This window comes from Eptesicus fuscus, chromosome 15, assembly GCF_027574615.1.
Source record: "Eptesicus fuscus isolate TK198812 chromosome 15, DD_ASM_mEF_20220401, whole genome shotgun sequence".
NCBI classification, from domain to species: Eukaryota; Metazoa; Chordata; class Mammalia; order Chiroptera; family Vespertilionidae; genus Eptesicus; species Eptesicus fuscus.
This window is the reverse complement of record NC_072487.1, coordinates 550,988-569,787: the sequence shown is the minus strand read 5'-3', so window position 1 is coordinate 569,787 and position 18,800 is coordinate 550,988. Positions and strand designations below refer to the sequence as shown.

Below are 18,800 nucleotides of genomic sequence, written 5' to 3'. Positions count from 1 at the left end.
CCACCCTTCCCCACCAGCCCTGGCCCCAATCAGCCCACCCCACCATGATAGGCCGGCAGCCCCTCACCCCAGCTGGCCCCGCCCCTGATTGCACCCCCAACCCCAATGGGGGCAGGGCCGGCTGGCCCACCACCCACAGCTTCTCCCCATGGCCAGAACCACCCCCAATCAGCCCCCCAACCCCAATCAGGGGTGGGCCCACCGGCCAATCGCCCGCAGCCTCCCCCTAGCCAGCCCGGCCCTCATTGGCCCTGATCGGGGAGGGCCAGCCGGCCAACCTCCTACCATCTCCTCCTCCCAAAGGTCCAGCCCCGATCCACCTCAATTGGGGCGAGGTCCGCCGGACCCCACCCATGCACAACTTCGTGCACTGAGCCTCTAGTTTTTTCAGAATAACGTACTTACACTTAAGTATCACTTAAAAGTTAAAGGTAAAAATATTTAAAAAGAGAAAGAAGAATACAATAGTTACTGCAATTTGGGAAGGAATTCACAACATAAGTAGGGAAAACTTGTGACGACAAAAAAAAATAAATAAAAGGAGAGGATAGAAGTCTGAATTTGCAAAGGTGAATAAAGATAAACTGCCTTCAGAAAAAAAAACTACATCCTATATAGTAAGTCTAATATGCAAATTGTCCCTTCGGGCGGTCGTTCGACTGGGAGACCGGGAGTTTGACCACTCGCTATGACATGCACTGACTACCAGGGGGCGGCACGGAACATCACAGGCGTCAGTGACGCAGCGCTGGCAGCAGGCGGCAGTGAAGGTGCTGCCGGCCTCTATGAGCCCCGATGAGAGTGGGACGGCAGAGGGATTGTGAAGCAGATGGCAGGCGACACCAGGCCAAGGCAGGTGAGAGCAGGGGCCAGATCACCCTGCCAATCGCCCCTCAGACTGTGACCAACCATGATGGCTAGGGTTTGGGGCCACCGCCTGGCTCCCAGGCGTTGAGAGAACTGGGCGGAGGGCCCAGCCCCAACCAATCATCCCAAAAATGGTGACCAGCAGTGGTGACCGGGGGTGGGGCCGCCGCCCGGCTCCCAGGCACTGAGGGAGCTGGGCAGGGCACCTAGCCCTGATCAATCACCTTGCAGACGGGATGGTGGAGCAGGTGAAGGGGCGGCGCCAGGCCAAGGTGGGGTGCCAAGCAGGGCTGCGGGGTGGGAGGGCGAGCTAGGGCTGAGAGGCTGGGGACGCAAGCTGGGGCCCAATCCCTGCCGGCCACCCAACCATGCACAAATTCGTGCACCGGACCTCTAGTCTATAATAATGAAAGCATAACAAGCAAATCGACCGAATGACCGAACAGCAGAACAACCATCCGGATGACCTTCTGGATGACCACACTATGACACGCACTAGCGCCAGGCCAGCCAAGGTGGGTGTGATGCAATTGGTCGGGGGACCCCGCCATTGCCCCATGATCGCCCCACAGAGGGAGGCCCAGGCCACTGGCTGGTGGGGCGATCCATCATGGGAGGTGGGGGGGCTGTGCAATTGCCCCAAAGAAGAAGGCCCAGGCTACCCAGCTGTCGGCGATACAGCAGGTGGGCAGGGTCACCCGGCCAGCAGCCACAGAGGGAGGCCCAGACCACCCAGCTGGTGGTGCTGTGATGGGTGGGTGGGGCCTCCCTCTGCGGGGCGATCGATCTGGGGGGCCCGCGATCGATTGCCCCATAGAGGGAGGCCCAGAACACTGACCAGTGACACTGTGGTGGGTGTGCGGGACCGGCCAACAAACGATGAGGGAGAGGCCCAGGCCAGCCAAGAAACCCTACAGGGATTAGGGTTACTTTCCACAGGGAGAGGCCCAGGCCAGCCAAGCGATCACACCCCACACCTGTCTCCCGCAGAGGAAGGCAACCAGTGGTGGGAGAGGGAGGGGGCAGTGCTGCACAGATGGCAAGCAGTGGCAGCAGCGTGGGCAGGGCCAGCTGCCAACAGCCAGGAGAAAGAAAGCCCCGATAGGCCCTGATCGCCGGCCAGGTCTAGGGACCATACCCGAGGGGTCCTGGATTGCGGGAGGGCGCAGGCCAGGCTGAGGGACACCCCCGCCATACACGATTTTTGTGCACCGGGCCCCTAGTGTGTGTGTGTGTGTGTGTGTATACCTTTCTTTGTAATAAAACTTATGATCACCACACACACACACACACACACACACACACACACAATCAGAAAACTGAGACACAACTTTAAAAAAAATAGAGAAAAATATTATAGAACTGGAGGCCCGGTGCACGAAATTTGTGCACTGGGTGATGTCCCTCAGCCCAGCTTGCCCCCTCTCACAGTCTGGGAGCCCTCAGGGGGTGTCCTAAGCCACAGTCTGGCCGTGGCGGCTCGGAGCATGCCCCCCTGGGTGGGTCTGCAGGTCCACTGAGGGCCTTGGTCCTGGTGGCAGCGTGGCTCAGAGGCAGGGCCGTTGGGGGCCTTGCTCTCAGGGCAGGCAGCGTGGTGTGCCTTCCCGTGAACCCCCGGTGGGAGTGGCCTCAGAGCTGGTCGGCACTGCACTCCCACCAGGGACTTGTTTCCAGGGCAGGAAGGCTCCCAGGGCAGGCAGCGTGCCATGCCTGCCTGTGAACCCCCGGTGGGAGTGGCCTGGGAGCTGGGTGGCGCTGGGGCTGGGGGCAGCCTCCGAGCCGTGCTGTGGCCGCTCGGAGCCCGCCCCTAGCCCTGGTGTGTGTGCGTTCACTAGGGCTGGGGGCGTGCTCTGAGCTGGTCATGACACAACCTCCTGAGCTGGTCGTTATGTCCCAACCTAATTTGCATATTTCTCTCTTATTATATAGGAGGATACTACCAAATTACAACGGAGAGAAACACAAGGGAAAAGAAACAATAGAGACACAAAGCTTTAGAGCTACCACACATTAAGATAAAATAACTACAGGAAATCCTGATACATCAACAATCACCCTAGTCCTAGCCGGTTTGGCTCAGTGGATAGAACATCAGCCTGGAAACTGAAAGGTCCCAGGTTCAATTCCGGTCAAGGGCACATGCCCGGGTTGTGGGCTCAATCCCCAGTGGGGGACTTGCAGGAGGCAGCCGATCCATGTTTCTCACTCATCATGGATGTTTCTATCTCTCTCTCTTCCTCTTCCTTCCTCTCTGAAACCAATAAAAATGTATTTTTAAAAATAATAATAATAATAATCACCCTAAACATAAATGGACTAAATTCAATAATAAAAAGAGAGGAGCATATTGGATCCAAAAACAAAACCCAACCATATGCTGCCTTCAGGAGACACATATAAGCTGCAAAGACAAATATATACTCAATGTGAAAGGGTAGAAAATGATTCTCCAAGCAAATGGTATCTAGAGAAAAGCAGGTATAGCCACACTTATATCTGACAAAATAATAAAGGTCACAAGAGACAAAGATGATCATTTTATAATGATAAAGGGGACATTACATCACGAAGACATAACAATTATCAATATAGTATATGTACCTAGGCAGAAAGCAACAAAATATATAATAGAACTAATGGGAAAAACTCACAAAAAAACAATCATAGTAGGGGATCTAAATACCCCATTGAGAACTATGGCTAGATCATCCAATCAGAAAATCAATAAAGAGATACCAGTCTTAAATCACACAACAGACCAAATGAATATAATTGACATTTACATCCCAGAAAACCAGATTATACATTATTCTCTAGTGTACACAGCACATTCTAAGGGATAGACCATCAGCTGGGACATGAAACTAGTCTTAATAACAAATTTTAAAAGAATGAAATCATACCAAGCATATTCTCTGACCACAATGATTTGAAATTAGAAATCAAGTTCAAAAAGAAAAAGGGGAAAAAAACCCAGAAATATCTGGAGATTAAACATCATGCTACTAAAAATCCAAGGGTCTGGCCAGTGTTGCTCAATGGTTGAGCGTCAGCCTGTGAACAAGGAGGTCATGGTTAGATTCCCAGTCAGGGCACATGCCCAGGTTGCAGGCTTGGTCCTCAGTAGGGGGCGTGCAGGAGGCAGCTGGTCGATGATTCTCTCTCATCATTGATGTTTCTATCTCTCTCTTCCTCTCCCTTCCTCTCTGAAATCAGTAAAATAATATTTAAGAAGAAAAAAATGAGGTCAAAGAAGAAATAAAAGTAGAGATCAAAAGATACAAATAGACAAATGAGAAGGGTACTATGACATGTCAAAACTTTTGGAATGCAAGTAAAGCATTCCAAAGGTTCCGTGCTAAGACAAAAGTTTATACCACTGCAGGACTAGCTCAAAGTCAAGAAAAGTCCCAAGGAAACAGTGTAACTTTAAATGTGAAAGAACTAGAAAAAGAACAAAACCAACCCAAAGTCAGCAGAAGTAATGAAACAGAGAACAAAAAGACTATGTCAAAGTTTTATGCAACAAAGAGCTAGTTCTTTGAACACATTAATAAAATTGACAAACATCTATCTAGACTCACTAACGAAAAAGTGAAAATACTCAAACAAAACCAGAAATGAAAGAAGTTACTACAAACACCACAGAAATACAAAGAAACAAGAAAGAATAGCAAGATCATATGCTACCAATTCTAAAAGAAACAGATAAGTTCCTAGAAAGCTGTAACCTTCCTAGACTGAATCACAAAGAACTGTTAAATCTAAATAGGCTGATCAACAGCAAGGAAATTGAAACAACCATCAAAAATCTTCCAAAAAATAAAAGTCCAGGACGAGATGGTTTCACTAGTGAATTCTACAAAACATTCAAAGATTTGATACCTATCCTTCTCAAACTCTTCCAAAAAATTGAAGAAGAGCCAATACTTCCTAACATTTTTTAAGAATTCAACATAACCCTAATACCAAAACTTGTCAAGGTAACACACACACACACACACACACACACACACACACACACACACAACTCAGACCAATATCTGTGATAAACACAAATGAAAGTATTCTAAATAAGATACTAGGCAAATCAAATAAAACAATATTCTTTCAAGATAATACATCACAATTAACTGGAGATCGTTCCAGGGGCACAGCATAGTTCAACATATGCAAATCGATCAATGCAATACACCACATTAATAAAACGAAGGATAAAAATTATTTGACAAGATAAAACATCCATTTATGATCAAAATACTCAGTAAAATGGGTATAGGATAACATAAAATAAAGACCATGTACAACAAAGTCTCAGCTAGTATCATACTTGATAGTGAAAACCTGAGAGCCTAACACAGGACTGGGGAACATCCAGCCTGCAGGCCATATAAGGCTCTGAAATCATTCGGTCATGAGGGGTGAGTTCATTAAATGTTTTACCAAATATAGCAGGCTAATTTTTAAGTTGATATTTTTGTATGGCAGCAAATGATGTCAGAAACATTCAAATGGTCCCTGGCAGAAAAAAGGTTCCCCACCCCTGCTCTAAAATCAGGAACAAGAAAAGGGTGCCCATTTTCACTATTCTTATTTAACATCAGAGGCCTGGTGCACGAAATTCGTGCATGGGGGGGATCCCTCAGCCCGGCCTGCACCCTCTCGCAATCCGGGACCCCTCAGGGGATGTCATACTGACGGTTTAGGCCCAATCCCTCGAAATCCGGGACCGCTGGCTCCTAACCACTCGCCTGCCTGCCTGATCACCCCTAACCACCTCTGCCTGCCTGCATGATCGCCCCTACCCACCTCTGCCTCAGTCCCCACACCCAGGACCCAAGCTTCCCTCCTCTGGCCAGCTGCAGGCAACCAGGACTCAGGTTTCCTTCCCTCTGGCTGGGTGCAGGCACCCAGGACCCAGGCCAGCTTCGCCTGGCCAGCCGCAGGCACCCAGGACACGGGCAGCTTTGCCCGGGCAGGCACCTGGGACCCCAGACGGTGCCTCCTGGGCCCTCGGCTGCAGGCACCCGGAACCGGGCAGCTGGGGCCATGGCTTTATCAGGAAGGACACCCGGAATAACGTCCAGAAGACGTCCTGTCTATCTATTCTAATTAGCATATTACCCTTTTATTAATTAGTATAGATAGTTCTGGAAGTCCTAGCCAGAGCAATCAGGCAAGAAAAATAAAAGGCATCCAAACTGGGAAAGAAGAAGTAAAAGTGTCACTTTTTGCAAATGGCATGATTCTGTATATATAAAACCCTAGACTCCACCAAAAAACTATTAGAAACAATAGAGAAATACAATAAAGTAGCAGGATAAAAAAAGCAAGGTACAAAAATCCATTACATTTCCATTTACTAACAATGAAATTTCATGGGGCGAGAGGGGGAATGAAAAAAATAATTCTATTTGTAATTACAACAAAAAGTATAAAATACCTAGGAATAAACTTAACAGAGAATGTAAAGGACCTACATACTGACAACTACAAGGCATTATTAAAAGAGGTTTAAAAAGACACAAAGAAATGGAAAGATTGCCCGGCCATGTGGCTCGGTGGTTGAGGGTCGACCTATGACCCAGGAGGTCACAGTTCGATTCCCGGGAGGTCAGGGCACATGCCTGGGTTGCAGGCTCGATCCCCAGTGCGGGGCGTGCAGGAAGCAGCCGATCCATGATTCTCACATCATTGATGCTTCTCTCTCTCTTCCTCTCTCTGAAATTAATAAAAATATATTTTAAAAAAGAAAGAAATGGGAAGATATTCCATGTTTACAAATTGGGATAACCAACACTGTTTAAATAGCTTTATTACCCACAGCAATATACAGACTCCATACAATCACCATCAAAATCCCAATGTCGTTTTTTAAAAGAAATAGAACAAAAATCATCAGATTTTGATAGAAACACAAAAGATCCCAAATTGCCAAAGTAACCCCAAGAAAAAAGAATGAAGCTGGAGGTGTCACACTCCCTGTCTTCATGCTATAATACAAAGTAACAATCATAAAAAAAAGCATGGTATTGACAGAAAAACAGATACACAGACCAATGGAACAGAACTGAGAGACCAGAAACAAACCCACTTGTATATGGGAAAATAATTTTTAAATATGTTTTTATTTATTTTTAGAGAGTGGTAGGGAGAGGGAGACAGAGATAGAAACACTGATGAAAGAGAAACATCAACATCAATTAGGAGGCATCCTGCATGTCCCCTGCTGGGGATCCACTCTGCAACCCAGACATGTGCCCTGACCAGGTTTCGAACTGGAGACCTCTTGGTGCACAGGTCCATGCTCAGCCACTGAGCCACACCAGCTTAGCCTGGGAAAATAATTTTTTGAGATAAGAACCAAAAACATACAACGAAAAACAAAAAGCCTCTTTAATAAATGGTGCTGGGAAAATTGGAAAGCTGCATAAAAAGGAATGAAACCAGGCTACACTTTGTACCCACATATAAAAATTAACTCAAAATGAATCAAAGACCTAAATATAACACCTGAAACAATAAATTACATTAAAAAAAAAAAAAAAACACTGGTACTAAAATCATGGAACTTGGTCTTAAATATTTTTGCTTTTTACCTCCCTTGACTTGTGAGGATTTTATAAATTTGACCTTACAGTCAAGGGAGGCAAAAGCAAAAACAAATGAAAGGGTCTATATCAAACTAAAAAGCTTGGACACAGCAAAAGAAACTGTCAACAAAACACTAAGGCAACTAATCAAATTGGAGAAAATATTTGCAAACAACAACTCCAATAAGCGGATATTATATATTTAACATCCAAAGCAAGTAAAGAACTCATACAACTGAACACACACAACACACACACACAAACACACACACGTGCATGGGGGGGATCCGGTTTAGGCCCAATCCCTCGAAATCCCAGAAAACCAGATTATAACATTCTGGTAAATGTTATAATTTACACACACACACATTCAAGTAAAAAAAATAGGTAGAGGGCCTAAAAGATAGTTCTCCCAAGAAAACATACAAATGGCCAACAGATATATGAAGATGTACAACTTCACTAGTTATTAGGGAAATGTAAATTAAAACTACAATGAGAAGCGACCACTCTCCTGTCAGAAAGGCAAGCAATATCAAGTGTTGGAGAGGATGTGAAGAAAAGGGAACCCTCACTCACTGCTGGAGGGAATGTAAACTGGTACAAGCCACTATGGAAAACAGTATGGAGGTTCCTCAGATAATTAAGAGCAGAGTTACCATATGACCCAGCAACCCCTCTTCTGGGTATCCACCTGAAAATTTTGAAAAAATTTATTCACAAAGATATATGCACCCTTATGTTCACTGCAGCATTATTTACTATAGCCAGTATGTGAAAAAAAAAACCAACCTTAGTGTTCATCAATAGAGGATTAGATAAAGATATGGTACATAGATACAATGGACTGTTACTCTAATATAAAAAAGAATAAAATTTTACCTTTTGCAACAACAGGGATGGGCCTAGAGCAGTGATTCTCAACCTTTCTAATGCCGCGACCCTTTAATACAGTTCCTCATGTTGTGGTGACCCCCAACCATAAAATTATTTTCGTTGCTACTTCATAACGGTAATTTTGCTACTGTTATGAATCGTAATGTAAATATCTGTGTTTTCCGATGGTCTTAGGCGACCCTGCTAGCGGTTCTCAACTTGTGGGTCACCCCTAACTGCCCTCCCCTGTAGGTCTAATCGCCCACAACTGCCCTCCCCTGCTGGCCATCTTGGGGCGGCCATCTTGTGTCCACATGGGGGCAGCCATCTTTGACCACATGGGGGTGGCCATCTTATGTGTTGGAGTGATGGTCAATTTGCATATTACCTCTTTATTATATAGGAGGATTTACTTATTGAGGTAGGAGAGGTATAGTGTGAGCCTGGAAAATTTTTTATGCCAGAATATAAGGAAGTGCTAAAAACTATGATGAGAATATATCACTCAAATTCAGGAGCCAACCGAAAGGATTTTTCACTGATCAAGTCTAAGATAATTTGAGCAACAAAATAACAAGAAGAATAAGGAATTATAAATCATTAAAAAAATAAGAATGAGTGAAATCAAATCTATACTAACTAAATACATATGTATACACACACACACACACACACACACACACAGGAGAGAAGAGAGATTTATTAATTACAAGGCCTAATGCCTATTGAAAAATGTACAGGAAGTGCTAGAGTTGAAAATTTATCATTTTGCAACCATCACAGTAAATAGCAGACCAAACAAAAATCATCACGAGATGCTAAATCTAGGCAAAAATTTTAATGAAGACTAGTATGGTAATAAAGTATCTCCACACAGACTACTTAATTTTTAAAATCTGGGTAAATATAACAAATTATCACTTTTCACTTAAGCTTATTAATTTACATATGATGGTCAAAAGTAAAAATTCTAACATTATCTTATCAGGTTTCCAGTGCACACACATCATTGTAATTCCTAGGAAAACTACAATTTGAAGCAGGGAGGGAAAGGGGCCTATAGTTATAAGGCTTCAGACTAAACTTGGAGTGGCAAAGTATTAAACCTAAGAAAACTGTTTAAAATTAGGTTATGAATGTTGCAATCCCTCTAGCAGGTAACTAAAAGGACATACAAATAGATAGGACCAAAACAAAAACAAGATCAGTGGATAAATTAAAACAGAATACTAAAAGATCTATATATATAAAAAGCCTGCAACTGGAACGGCATAATGACTGAAACGACCAGTCACTATGACGCCCACTGCAGCCAGTGAACCGGCCGATCGAGGGGTGGGGCTGGCTAGCCAACCTCACGAAGCCCCTCCCTGCTGCCAGCCCCACCCCTGATCAGCCTCTCCCACCCCAATCAAGGGTAGGGCGGCTGGCCAAGCCCCCCTGCAGCCCCTCCCCCTGGCTGGCCCTGCCCCTGATTGCCCCCCCTCCCCAATAGGAGGCAGGGCCGGCCGGACAACCTCGTGCACCCCTCCCCCCAGCTGACCCCACCCCTGATCACCCCCCATACTCCAATTGGGAGTGGGGCCAGCCAGACAACTGCCTGCAGTCCCTCCTCCCAGCCTGCCCCACCCCCGATGAGCCCCCACCACCCCTATCAGCCCCTCCTCCCAGCCTGCCCCACCCCCGATGAGCCCCCACCACCCCTATCAGATTTACTTATTGAGGTAGCAGAGGTATAGTGTGAGCCTGGAAATTTTTTTATGCCAGAATATAAGGAAGTGCTAAAAACTATGATGAGAATATATCACTCAAATTCAGGAGCCAATCAGCTCCTCCTCCCAGCCAGCTCCGCTCTCAATCGGGCCCCCCACTTCAATCAGGGGCAGGGTCAGCTGGCCAACCATCCAGGGCTCCTCCCCCAGGCTGCTGCCCCCGATTGCCCCCCCCAATTCTGAGACAGGGACAGCTGGCTCACCACCCACAGCCCATCCCCATGGCCGAACCCACCCCCAATCAGCCCCACCACCCCGATCAGCCTATGGCCCCTCCCTCCAGCTAGTTCCACCCCTGATCAGCCCCCCCAATAACAACTGGGGATGGGGCTGGCAGGCCACCCTCCCACGGCTCCTCCCCTGGCGCTGACCCCTGATCAGTCTCTCCACCCCAATCAGAGGCGGGGACCGCCAGCCAACCTCCTGTCATCTCCTCCTCCTGACAGGCCCGGCCCTGATCCATCCTGATTGGGGCCAAGCCGGCCCGACCCCACCAGTGCACGAATTCGTGCACTGGGCATCTAGTATATAAATAATCCAAAAGAAAGCAGGAAATGGAAACAAAGTGACAAATGACCAAAGCAGACACCAAGAAAACAAAAAAGAAAATAAGTTAACACACTGCAACATACACATAAATTTTGTAGGAAACACTTGAGATTAAGTGTTAAAACTTACTCCAATGTCTATTACAAATACCTTTTTAACATCTGAGTGAACAAATGACTCTCCAAAGAATACAGGCCTATAATGAGCAGCAGTTACTTCATTGGAGCTTGCAGGTGAAAGTGACATGATATTTTAATCTCCATCAGACAAGGTAGCCATTAAGCACCTGTTCATGCAGTGAGGGAGTGAGCAGAGAAAAACATCTGATAAACATTACAACGGCCAAGCGTCAATACATACACACTACAGGCCCTCAGAGAGAAGGAAAGAGAAAAGAGACTGTTCTGTGACATAATTTTTTAAAAGAACTTTATTTAAAAGTGGACTAAGTCACAATTCCTTCAACACATTAGCATCTCCATAAAGGGTACTCCATTACGGCATTTATAGCTTCCCATTTAAGAAAGAAGTGCGTGTGTGTGTTATAGCTGTAAAGAATGATTGCAATTTATCTATTCTTCCGAAGCACAGTCCAAACTTTACTAATGCAAAACAGATGATAGGGGTTTCTTTCACAAAATGTTGGCAGTGACACATTTCCATTTCCACTAGCCAGAAACGTAAAATAAACCCAACTGTCTCCTTCTCAGTAATATAGCAAAACAGAGAACTTGAGAATAAAAATTCTAAACTTTTATTTCAAAAACAAACTCCTAGAAATATTAGGCCTAATTCAGGTGATTAACAGAAGATAATGCACTCAAATATTATCAATCACTTTCATATATTGCTGGTGGGAAAGACTGTAAAATAGTATGGCTGCTCTGATAAAGTTTGTCGGTTTATTATAAACTAGCAGCCCGTTTGCACGAAGATTCGTGCAATAGACCTTCATTCACCTGGCTGCCTGCACCAGTTTTCTGCCAGCACGGGGACCCAGGCCTTGGCTGTGGCCACCGCCTTCTGCCTTCTTTCAGGGTCGGGGCTTGGCCCCGGGTGGCGGCCTTGGCTCGGCCACACCCAACATCCCTGCTACGGATCGTAGGAGCCGACCCCCGTGGTTGCCTGCGATCCATGCAGGCTCCCCACTGGTGCCCAAGGCCGGGAAAGCCTGGGGCGGTGGCTTTCCCGGCCTTGGGCTCCGCCGCACCCCAACGTCCCTGCAACGGTTTCCTGGTGGGCATGGTTGGTGGGCGTGGCTTGTGGGTGTAGCGAAGGTACGGTCAATTTGCATATTACTCTATTATTAGGTAGGATTTAAACATATCCTATCACATGACCCAGCAATCCCACTTTTGGTTCTTTTCTCTAGAGAAAGAAACCTTATACACACAAAAACCTCAATGAATGTTTACAGCAGCTCTGTTCATAATCACCAAAACTGGCGAGAACCCAAATGTTCTCCAAGGGTAAGTGAATAAACAAACGAGTGTCCAAACAATGGACCTTACTTGGAGGTGAAAACATGGATGAATCTCAAAGCCACTGTGCTAAGTAAAGAAGCCAGTCTCTAAAGGTTACCCACTGGGATTCCCTTTACTTGACATTTTGTAAACGGCAAAACTCGACCGATGAAGATCAGAGCAGGTTTTGCCAGGCACTAAGCGTTAGGGGAGGGTGTGACTGTAAAGGGAGAACCTGAGAGGCTGGTTGTGTGGATGGAACTGTGCAATATCTTTATTGTGTGGTGAGTACACAGAAACCAGCCAATCTGAAGAAAGAGAAAAGGAACACGTGGGACAACACCAAGAAGTTTTACATTTATGTCATCAGAGACGGAGAAGCAGAGAAATTAAGACTAGTATGGTAATAAAGTATCTGTCCCTAACTGCCCTAACTGTCCCAAACTGTCCTCCATAGACTGAGCAAGAAATATCCTATATAGCCCTGACTGGTTTGGCTCAGTGGACAGAGCGTCGGCCTGCGGACTGAGGGTCCCAGGTTCGATTCCGGTCAAGGGCATGTACCTTGGTTGTGGGCACATCCCCAGTAGGGGGTGTGCAGGAGGCAGCTGATCGATGTTTCTAACTCTCTATCCCTCTCCCTTCCTCTCTGTAAGAAAATCAATAAAATATATTTTTTTAAATAAATATCCTATACAATAAAAGCATAATATGCAAATTGACCATCACTCCAACACGAAAGATGTCTACCCCCATGTAGTCAAAGATTGCTGCCACAAGATGGCCAGCAGGGGACAGCAGTTGGGAGGGACCAGGCCTGCAAAGGAGGGCAGTTAGGGGGGACCAGGCCTGCAGGGGAGGGCAGTTGGGGGTGACCAGGCTACAGGGAAGAACAGTTAGGGGCTACCAGGCCGGCAGGGGAGGACAGTTAGGGGCGACCAGGCCAGCAGGGGAGGGCAGTTAGAGGTGACCAGGCTGACAGGGAGGGCAGTTTGGGGCAATCGGGCCAGCAGGGGAAGGCAGTTGGGGGTGACCAGGCTGACAGGGGAGGGCAGTTAGGAGCGACCAGGCTGGCAGGGGAGGACAGTTAGGGGAAACCAGGCCAGCAGGGGAGGACAGTTAGGGGTGACCAGGTGGGCAGGGGAGGGCAGTTAGGGTCAATCGGGCCAGCAGGGGAGCAGTTAGGTGTTGATCAGGCTGTCAGGGGAGTGGTTAGGTGATGATCAGGCTGGCAGGCAGAAGCGGTTAGGGGCAATCAGGCAGACAAGCAGTTGGGAGCTGGCAATCCTGGATTGTGAGAGGGATGTCCAACTGCCTGTTTAGGCCTGATCCCACTGGGATCCCAGATTGGAGAGGGTGCAGGCTGGGCTGAGGGACACCCCCCCACCACCATGCACGGATTTCGTGCACCGGGCCTGTAGTCTATATCATAAAAGGCGTGACTCAGCAGGAGGTGCATTGATGGGTCCCGGGTGACTGGGACTTCTCGGTCCCATGGCGGCCACAGCAGGCGGGACTTCTGGGTCCTGCAGCAGCTCCGGCAACGTCCACAGAGTGTCCGTGGCTTTGTGGGGAGGTGGACATGGCCCTGATGGCAGGTTAGGCCTAGGGGACCCTACCCTCTAGTACAGTGGTTCTCAACCTTTCTAATGCCGCGACCCTTTAATATAGTTTCTCATGTTGTGGTGAGCCCAACCACAAAATTATTTTCGTTGCTATTTCATAACTGTAATTTTGCTACTGTTAATGAATCGTAATGTAAATATCTGTGTTTTCCGATGGTCCTAGGCGACCCTGCTAGCGGTTCTCAACCTGTGGAATAGAGTACCATTTAGAACAGATGGGAACACAAAACACAGCAGGACTCCATCAGAAAGACTGGAGTCATGGTAGCAACTGGGAGAGAGCTCCCCCTAATGGCACAGGCATGAAGAGGCAAAAAGCTGCTGCTCGAGTACAAGATGAAGCCAGAATTCTTCTACAGAACTCTTCAATAGTGGGAAGCAAAAACCCTAACCCATTGAGGAAAAGGCAGTAAAGCAATGGGGAAAAGCCCCTTACTTCTGAGGGAGGAACAGAAGTCAAATCCATGTGACTATGGGAGAGGGGCGGTCAAGTACTGCTACCAAGACAAAGATGCACTGCTTCGGGAAGAGGGACATAGGCAAAAACTTCTGGCCTTAAGTTGTGGCAGGCTGTTAGACAGACATGCGCAGAGCAAGGAAGATGGGTCAGTTACAGAAGGTCACCCCAGGGTGACCTTTCCTCCCTTAGCGTATCGCTGGTCATGAGGTTTGGACCCCTGACCTTTCCTCCCCAGATATAACATTTAGGCCTCAGTTGTATTTCAGCTCCAGGTCCAGAAAAGCAGAAAAACCAGACCAGCGACCCCATGGCTGACCTCAGAACCAGCTGCATTGAATAATGACTCCTGGCCCAGGCGCTGCCCACCAATCAATCAGTGGAGACCACAACCCTGAAAGGACACACTTGCAATGCCACTGAATATTCTATTAAGATCTTCCCCTGGGAATTCCCTAAAATCTCCACCCTTAAAACCCTCAGGAAGCAGCCCCTCTCTGTAGCATACCCATCTTTCCCTTTCCCTTCCCCCGCCCAGCCCCAGGCAGTTACCATTGGCTTCCCACTCCAAGCTCGAAGGGCCCTCCCTTTGCCTCTGAACTTATTTCCTAAGCCCACTTCTTCTAGGAATTCCTTCTACTTATGTGATTAACCAAATACATGTTCTCTTACAGCTGGGTCTTAGCTCTGAATTCTTTCCTAGCCGGAACCCAAGTACTGAGGTTGCTGAACTCAGGTTCGGCTTGCTCCCTGGTGCCACTGCAGCCGCCAACAACAAAACAACCCCCTTCCAGCACTGGGTCCAGGGTTCTTTTAGGTCAGCATGCAGCATCTTCGACTTCTCACATATCACGGCTGCTGAAATGCTGTCACAGGCTAACTTGTTTTGCATTATCCAAATCAACAATTTTTCTACCTCTTCAATGGCCTGTTATCATTGTTTCATGAACACTTTCACACCTTTAGCAAAATCACCATTCTTCATGGCTTCTTTATGTTTTAAAATTGTGCTAATCATCCATTTGCCAGCAACAAAAGGAAAAAACACACACAAGACTCACATCACTATTTCCTGAGATGTTAACAAGCTGAGGTCACACTTGTGCATTCTCTCCTTTCTTTGTGGCCTGAGAGACACTTTTTGATAAGCTGTATCAGCATCAAAGCATTGTCAGGTCAAGAACTGAAATTAAGACCTATTTTCCATGAACAAGTTGGTCGAGAATTAAACTGTTCAAGATGGGAGGCATTCGAGAACTGAGCTCTGACTGTAATCTATACTAACAAAAGTCTAGGTGGTGCTTGCGCCCTCGTGGGTGTCGCCACAAGATGGCCGCCATGAGATGGCCGCACATACAGCGGAGGTGAGGCCCGGCATCCCAGGGGCCCGGGGGTCCCACAGCTCCGTGTGGTGTGGAGGAGGCCAGTCCCGGCATCTCCGCCGCCTCGCGCGGAAGAGGCAGGTCCCGGCAGAGGAGGCGATCAGTCTGGCAGGGGAGGTCAGCTAGAGGCAATCAGGTCAGCAGGGGAGGCAGTTGGGGGCGATCAGGCCTGCAGGGGAGCAGTTAGGCATCAATCAGGCTGGCAGGGGAGCGGTTAGGGGGCGATCAGGATGGCAGGCAGAAGCGGTTAGGGGCAATGAGGCAGGTGAGCAGTTAGGAGCCAGTGGTCCCACATTGTGAGAGGGATGTCTGACTGCTGGTTTAGGCCCAATCCCAAAACCGGCAGTCCGACATCCCACAAGGGGTCCCAGATTGGAGAGGGTGCAGGCAGGCTGAGGGACACCCCCCTCCCATGCACAAATTTCATGCATTGGGCCTCTAGTGATAATTAATGTTTATGAGATCTGGTAGAATAATTGGACAGCATCCATGAACAAATGGGGAATTTCAGCAGAAAGAGAAATTAATAATCAAGTAAAAATGCTAGAGCCCAACTGGCATGGCTCCGTGGTTGAGTGTCGACCTATGAACCAGGAGATCAGGGTTCGATTCCCAGTCAGGGCACATGCCAGGGTTGTGGGCTCATCTGCCAGTAGGGGTCAGCTATGATTCTCTCTTAATGATTCTCATTCATCATTGATGTTTCTCTCTCTCTCCTGCTCCTCCTTCCTCTCTGAAATCAATAAAAACATATTTAAAAAAAGAAAATGGCAGAAATAAAAAAAAATTACATTAGAGCTGAAGAATTCTTTCAGTGAGCTTATTGGTAGACTCGACTTTAACCCTCTGTACACCATAAGCATCTATACACGCAAGTAGTGGACCCGTTTTCGAGGTGTGGCAGTTAACTGCTTAAATGAGAAAAGACTGTACATTTGAAGATAGGGTAACAGAAATTATCCAAACTGTAATGTAAAGAAAAAAAAGAAAGACAGAACAGAACATCCAAACAGTGCGAAAGTATCTCAAATTGTCTAACATATAAGTGAAGTTGAAGAATAGAGAACATGAGGAAGAAGTATTTCCAAAAATGTGGTGAAAGATTTTCACTCAATTATACCCTAGATATAGCACAAGCTATAGAAGAGAAAAATTAAGATAAAAGTTTAAAGGCAGCCCAAAAAACACATGCACAAAATAACAATATAATAGACATCTTGACACAACCTATACAATCCAGAGGACATTGGAAGGACATCTTTAAAGATGTGAAAGAAAAACTGCCAACCTAGTTGTCAATGTTCAACAACACGTTCCTGGTTTTCCTCTCACCTCTCAAATAGTTCCTTTTCTAATCCTTTGCAAGATCCTTCCCTGTCATTCAGCAGTACATTTTAGAATTCCTCATGGTTCAGTTCCAGTCCTTTTCCTAGTTTCTTTACATTTTTTCATAGGTGATCTCATTCCTTCTCAAGGCTTTCATTTATACTCATTGGCAGATAACTCCAGTGTTCTATCTCCGACCTCTACAGTTTCTGAGCTGCCTATGTCATATTTTACTTCAGTGTTTCACAGGCACTCAAGTCCAACATGTCCAAACTGAAGTTAATCTCACCTGATTTGGTCTTCTTCCAACTCTCCCTAGCTCATCAAATGCAATCAGCATCAAGAAGCTATTCCCTGTCAGTGACTCCTGACCCCTCTTATTCAACAACACCACGCCCATTTAATTGTGCTTCCTAAATATCTCCCAATCCATCCAGCTCTCTACCTCAAGTACCATCATTCTAGTCCAAACTACAAACCTCTGTTGCATGAACGTCTTACTGGACAGTCATTTAGCCTCCTGCATCTACTCTTGCACCCCTTCAATCCATTCTCCCTGCAGCACCCAGAATAATCTATACATATAAAAAGCCAGTGGCCCTAACACCGTAACACCATCACACCCAAACGAGCATCGGCTCTTGTGACAGGCGGAGCCGGGCGCGAGCTACTAGTGGCAGAGAGCTACGAGAGGAGGAGGACGGTGAAGGGCGGGGCAGTGAGCAACAAGCAGCAGAGAGCTACGAGAGGCAATGGGCAGGGCGGCCAGCTGAGGCAAGTGGAAGTGAGCTACCTGCACACGATTTCGTGCACACTGGGCCTCTAGTAATTCTTTATAGAAAGGGTGTCGCACTTCTGCCTTCCTTAGGCTCTGCTTAAAACCTTTCAAAAGCTTCACATTGCCCTGGCTGGTTTGGCTCAGTGGATCCAGGGTCAGCCTGCCAAATGAAGGGTCCCAGGTTCGATTCTGGCCAGGGGCACATGCCCAGGTTGTGGGCCCTATCCCCAGTGGCGGGTGTGCAGGAGGCAGCTGGTCAATGATTCTTTCTCATCATTGATGTTTCTATCTCTTTCTCCCTTTCCTCTCTGAAATCAATAAAATATATATATATTTTTAAAAACTTCACATTGTGTGGGACTTGTGATCAAACTCCCTACACCAACTCCATTACTTCACTAGCTTCATCTTATACCACACGCCCTTGCCTTCCCTTCTCTAATCACTCGTGCCTCCTGCCAGCTGCTCACAGATGCCATGGTCCCTCCTAATACAGTGCCTATGCACAAGCTATTCCGCTGAACACCTGTTTATGCCTATTCAGTTTTCAGACGTAAGCTCAACTTTCAGAAAATCATGCCATGTTCTCCCTGGAAGTTAAATTCATGATGTATGCTTCAACAGCACTATGCAACTCTTCATTATAACATTTAGCACAGACACAATTTTAGATTTATTTCTGTGACTACTTAATACTCGACTTTTCCACTAGGCTACAAATTCCATGAGGATTAAGGCTTACATCTAGTTTTGCTCAGAATTTAATTTTAATGCCTAGCACAGAGTAAATGCATAATGAATTTTTATTGAATGAAAGAATAATAGATATAAAGAACATAGGATTAAATATAACCCATAAAAATGGTGTCATACTTTCAGATTTATTTTGATATTTATTTATCAAGAAGGGAGAAAAGGTAAACTCAAAACTATAGAGTGAAAACAATCCCTAAAAAAAAAAAAAATTGTAAATTATCTTACCTAGATACAAATTCACTTAATTCTGAATATGCAGTGGACTCCATTATTATGTTGAGGTCAGTAATAACGGAAGACAAATTGTCCTTGTTCTAAAATTTAAGAAAAGTTAATGTATCAGAACACAGTCAACT

The 18,800-nt window shown here is 46.4% G+C and overlaps 1 protein-coding gene across 2 annotated transcripts in view; it reads right to left on the bottom strand.

Moving 5' to 3' along the window:
• Positions 1 to 18,800, bottom strand: part of CENPP (centromere protein P) — a 258,919-nt gene that overhangs the window by 215,831 nt on the left and 24,288 nt on the right. For both annotated transcript variants that reach the window (XM_008156887.3, XM_054727451.1), the window contains exon 4: positions 18,670 to 18,758. In XM_008156887.3, the coding sequence (XP_008155109.1) occupies positions 18,670 to 18,758 (89 nt within the window). The remainder of the gene's footprint in view (positions 1 to 18,669; positions 18,759 to 18,800) is intronic.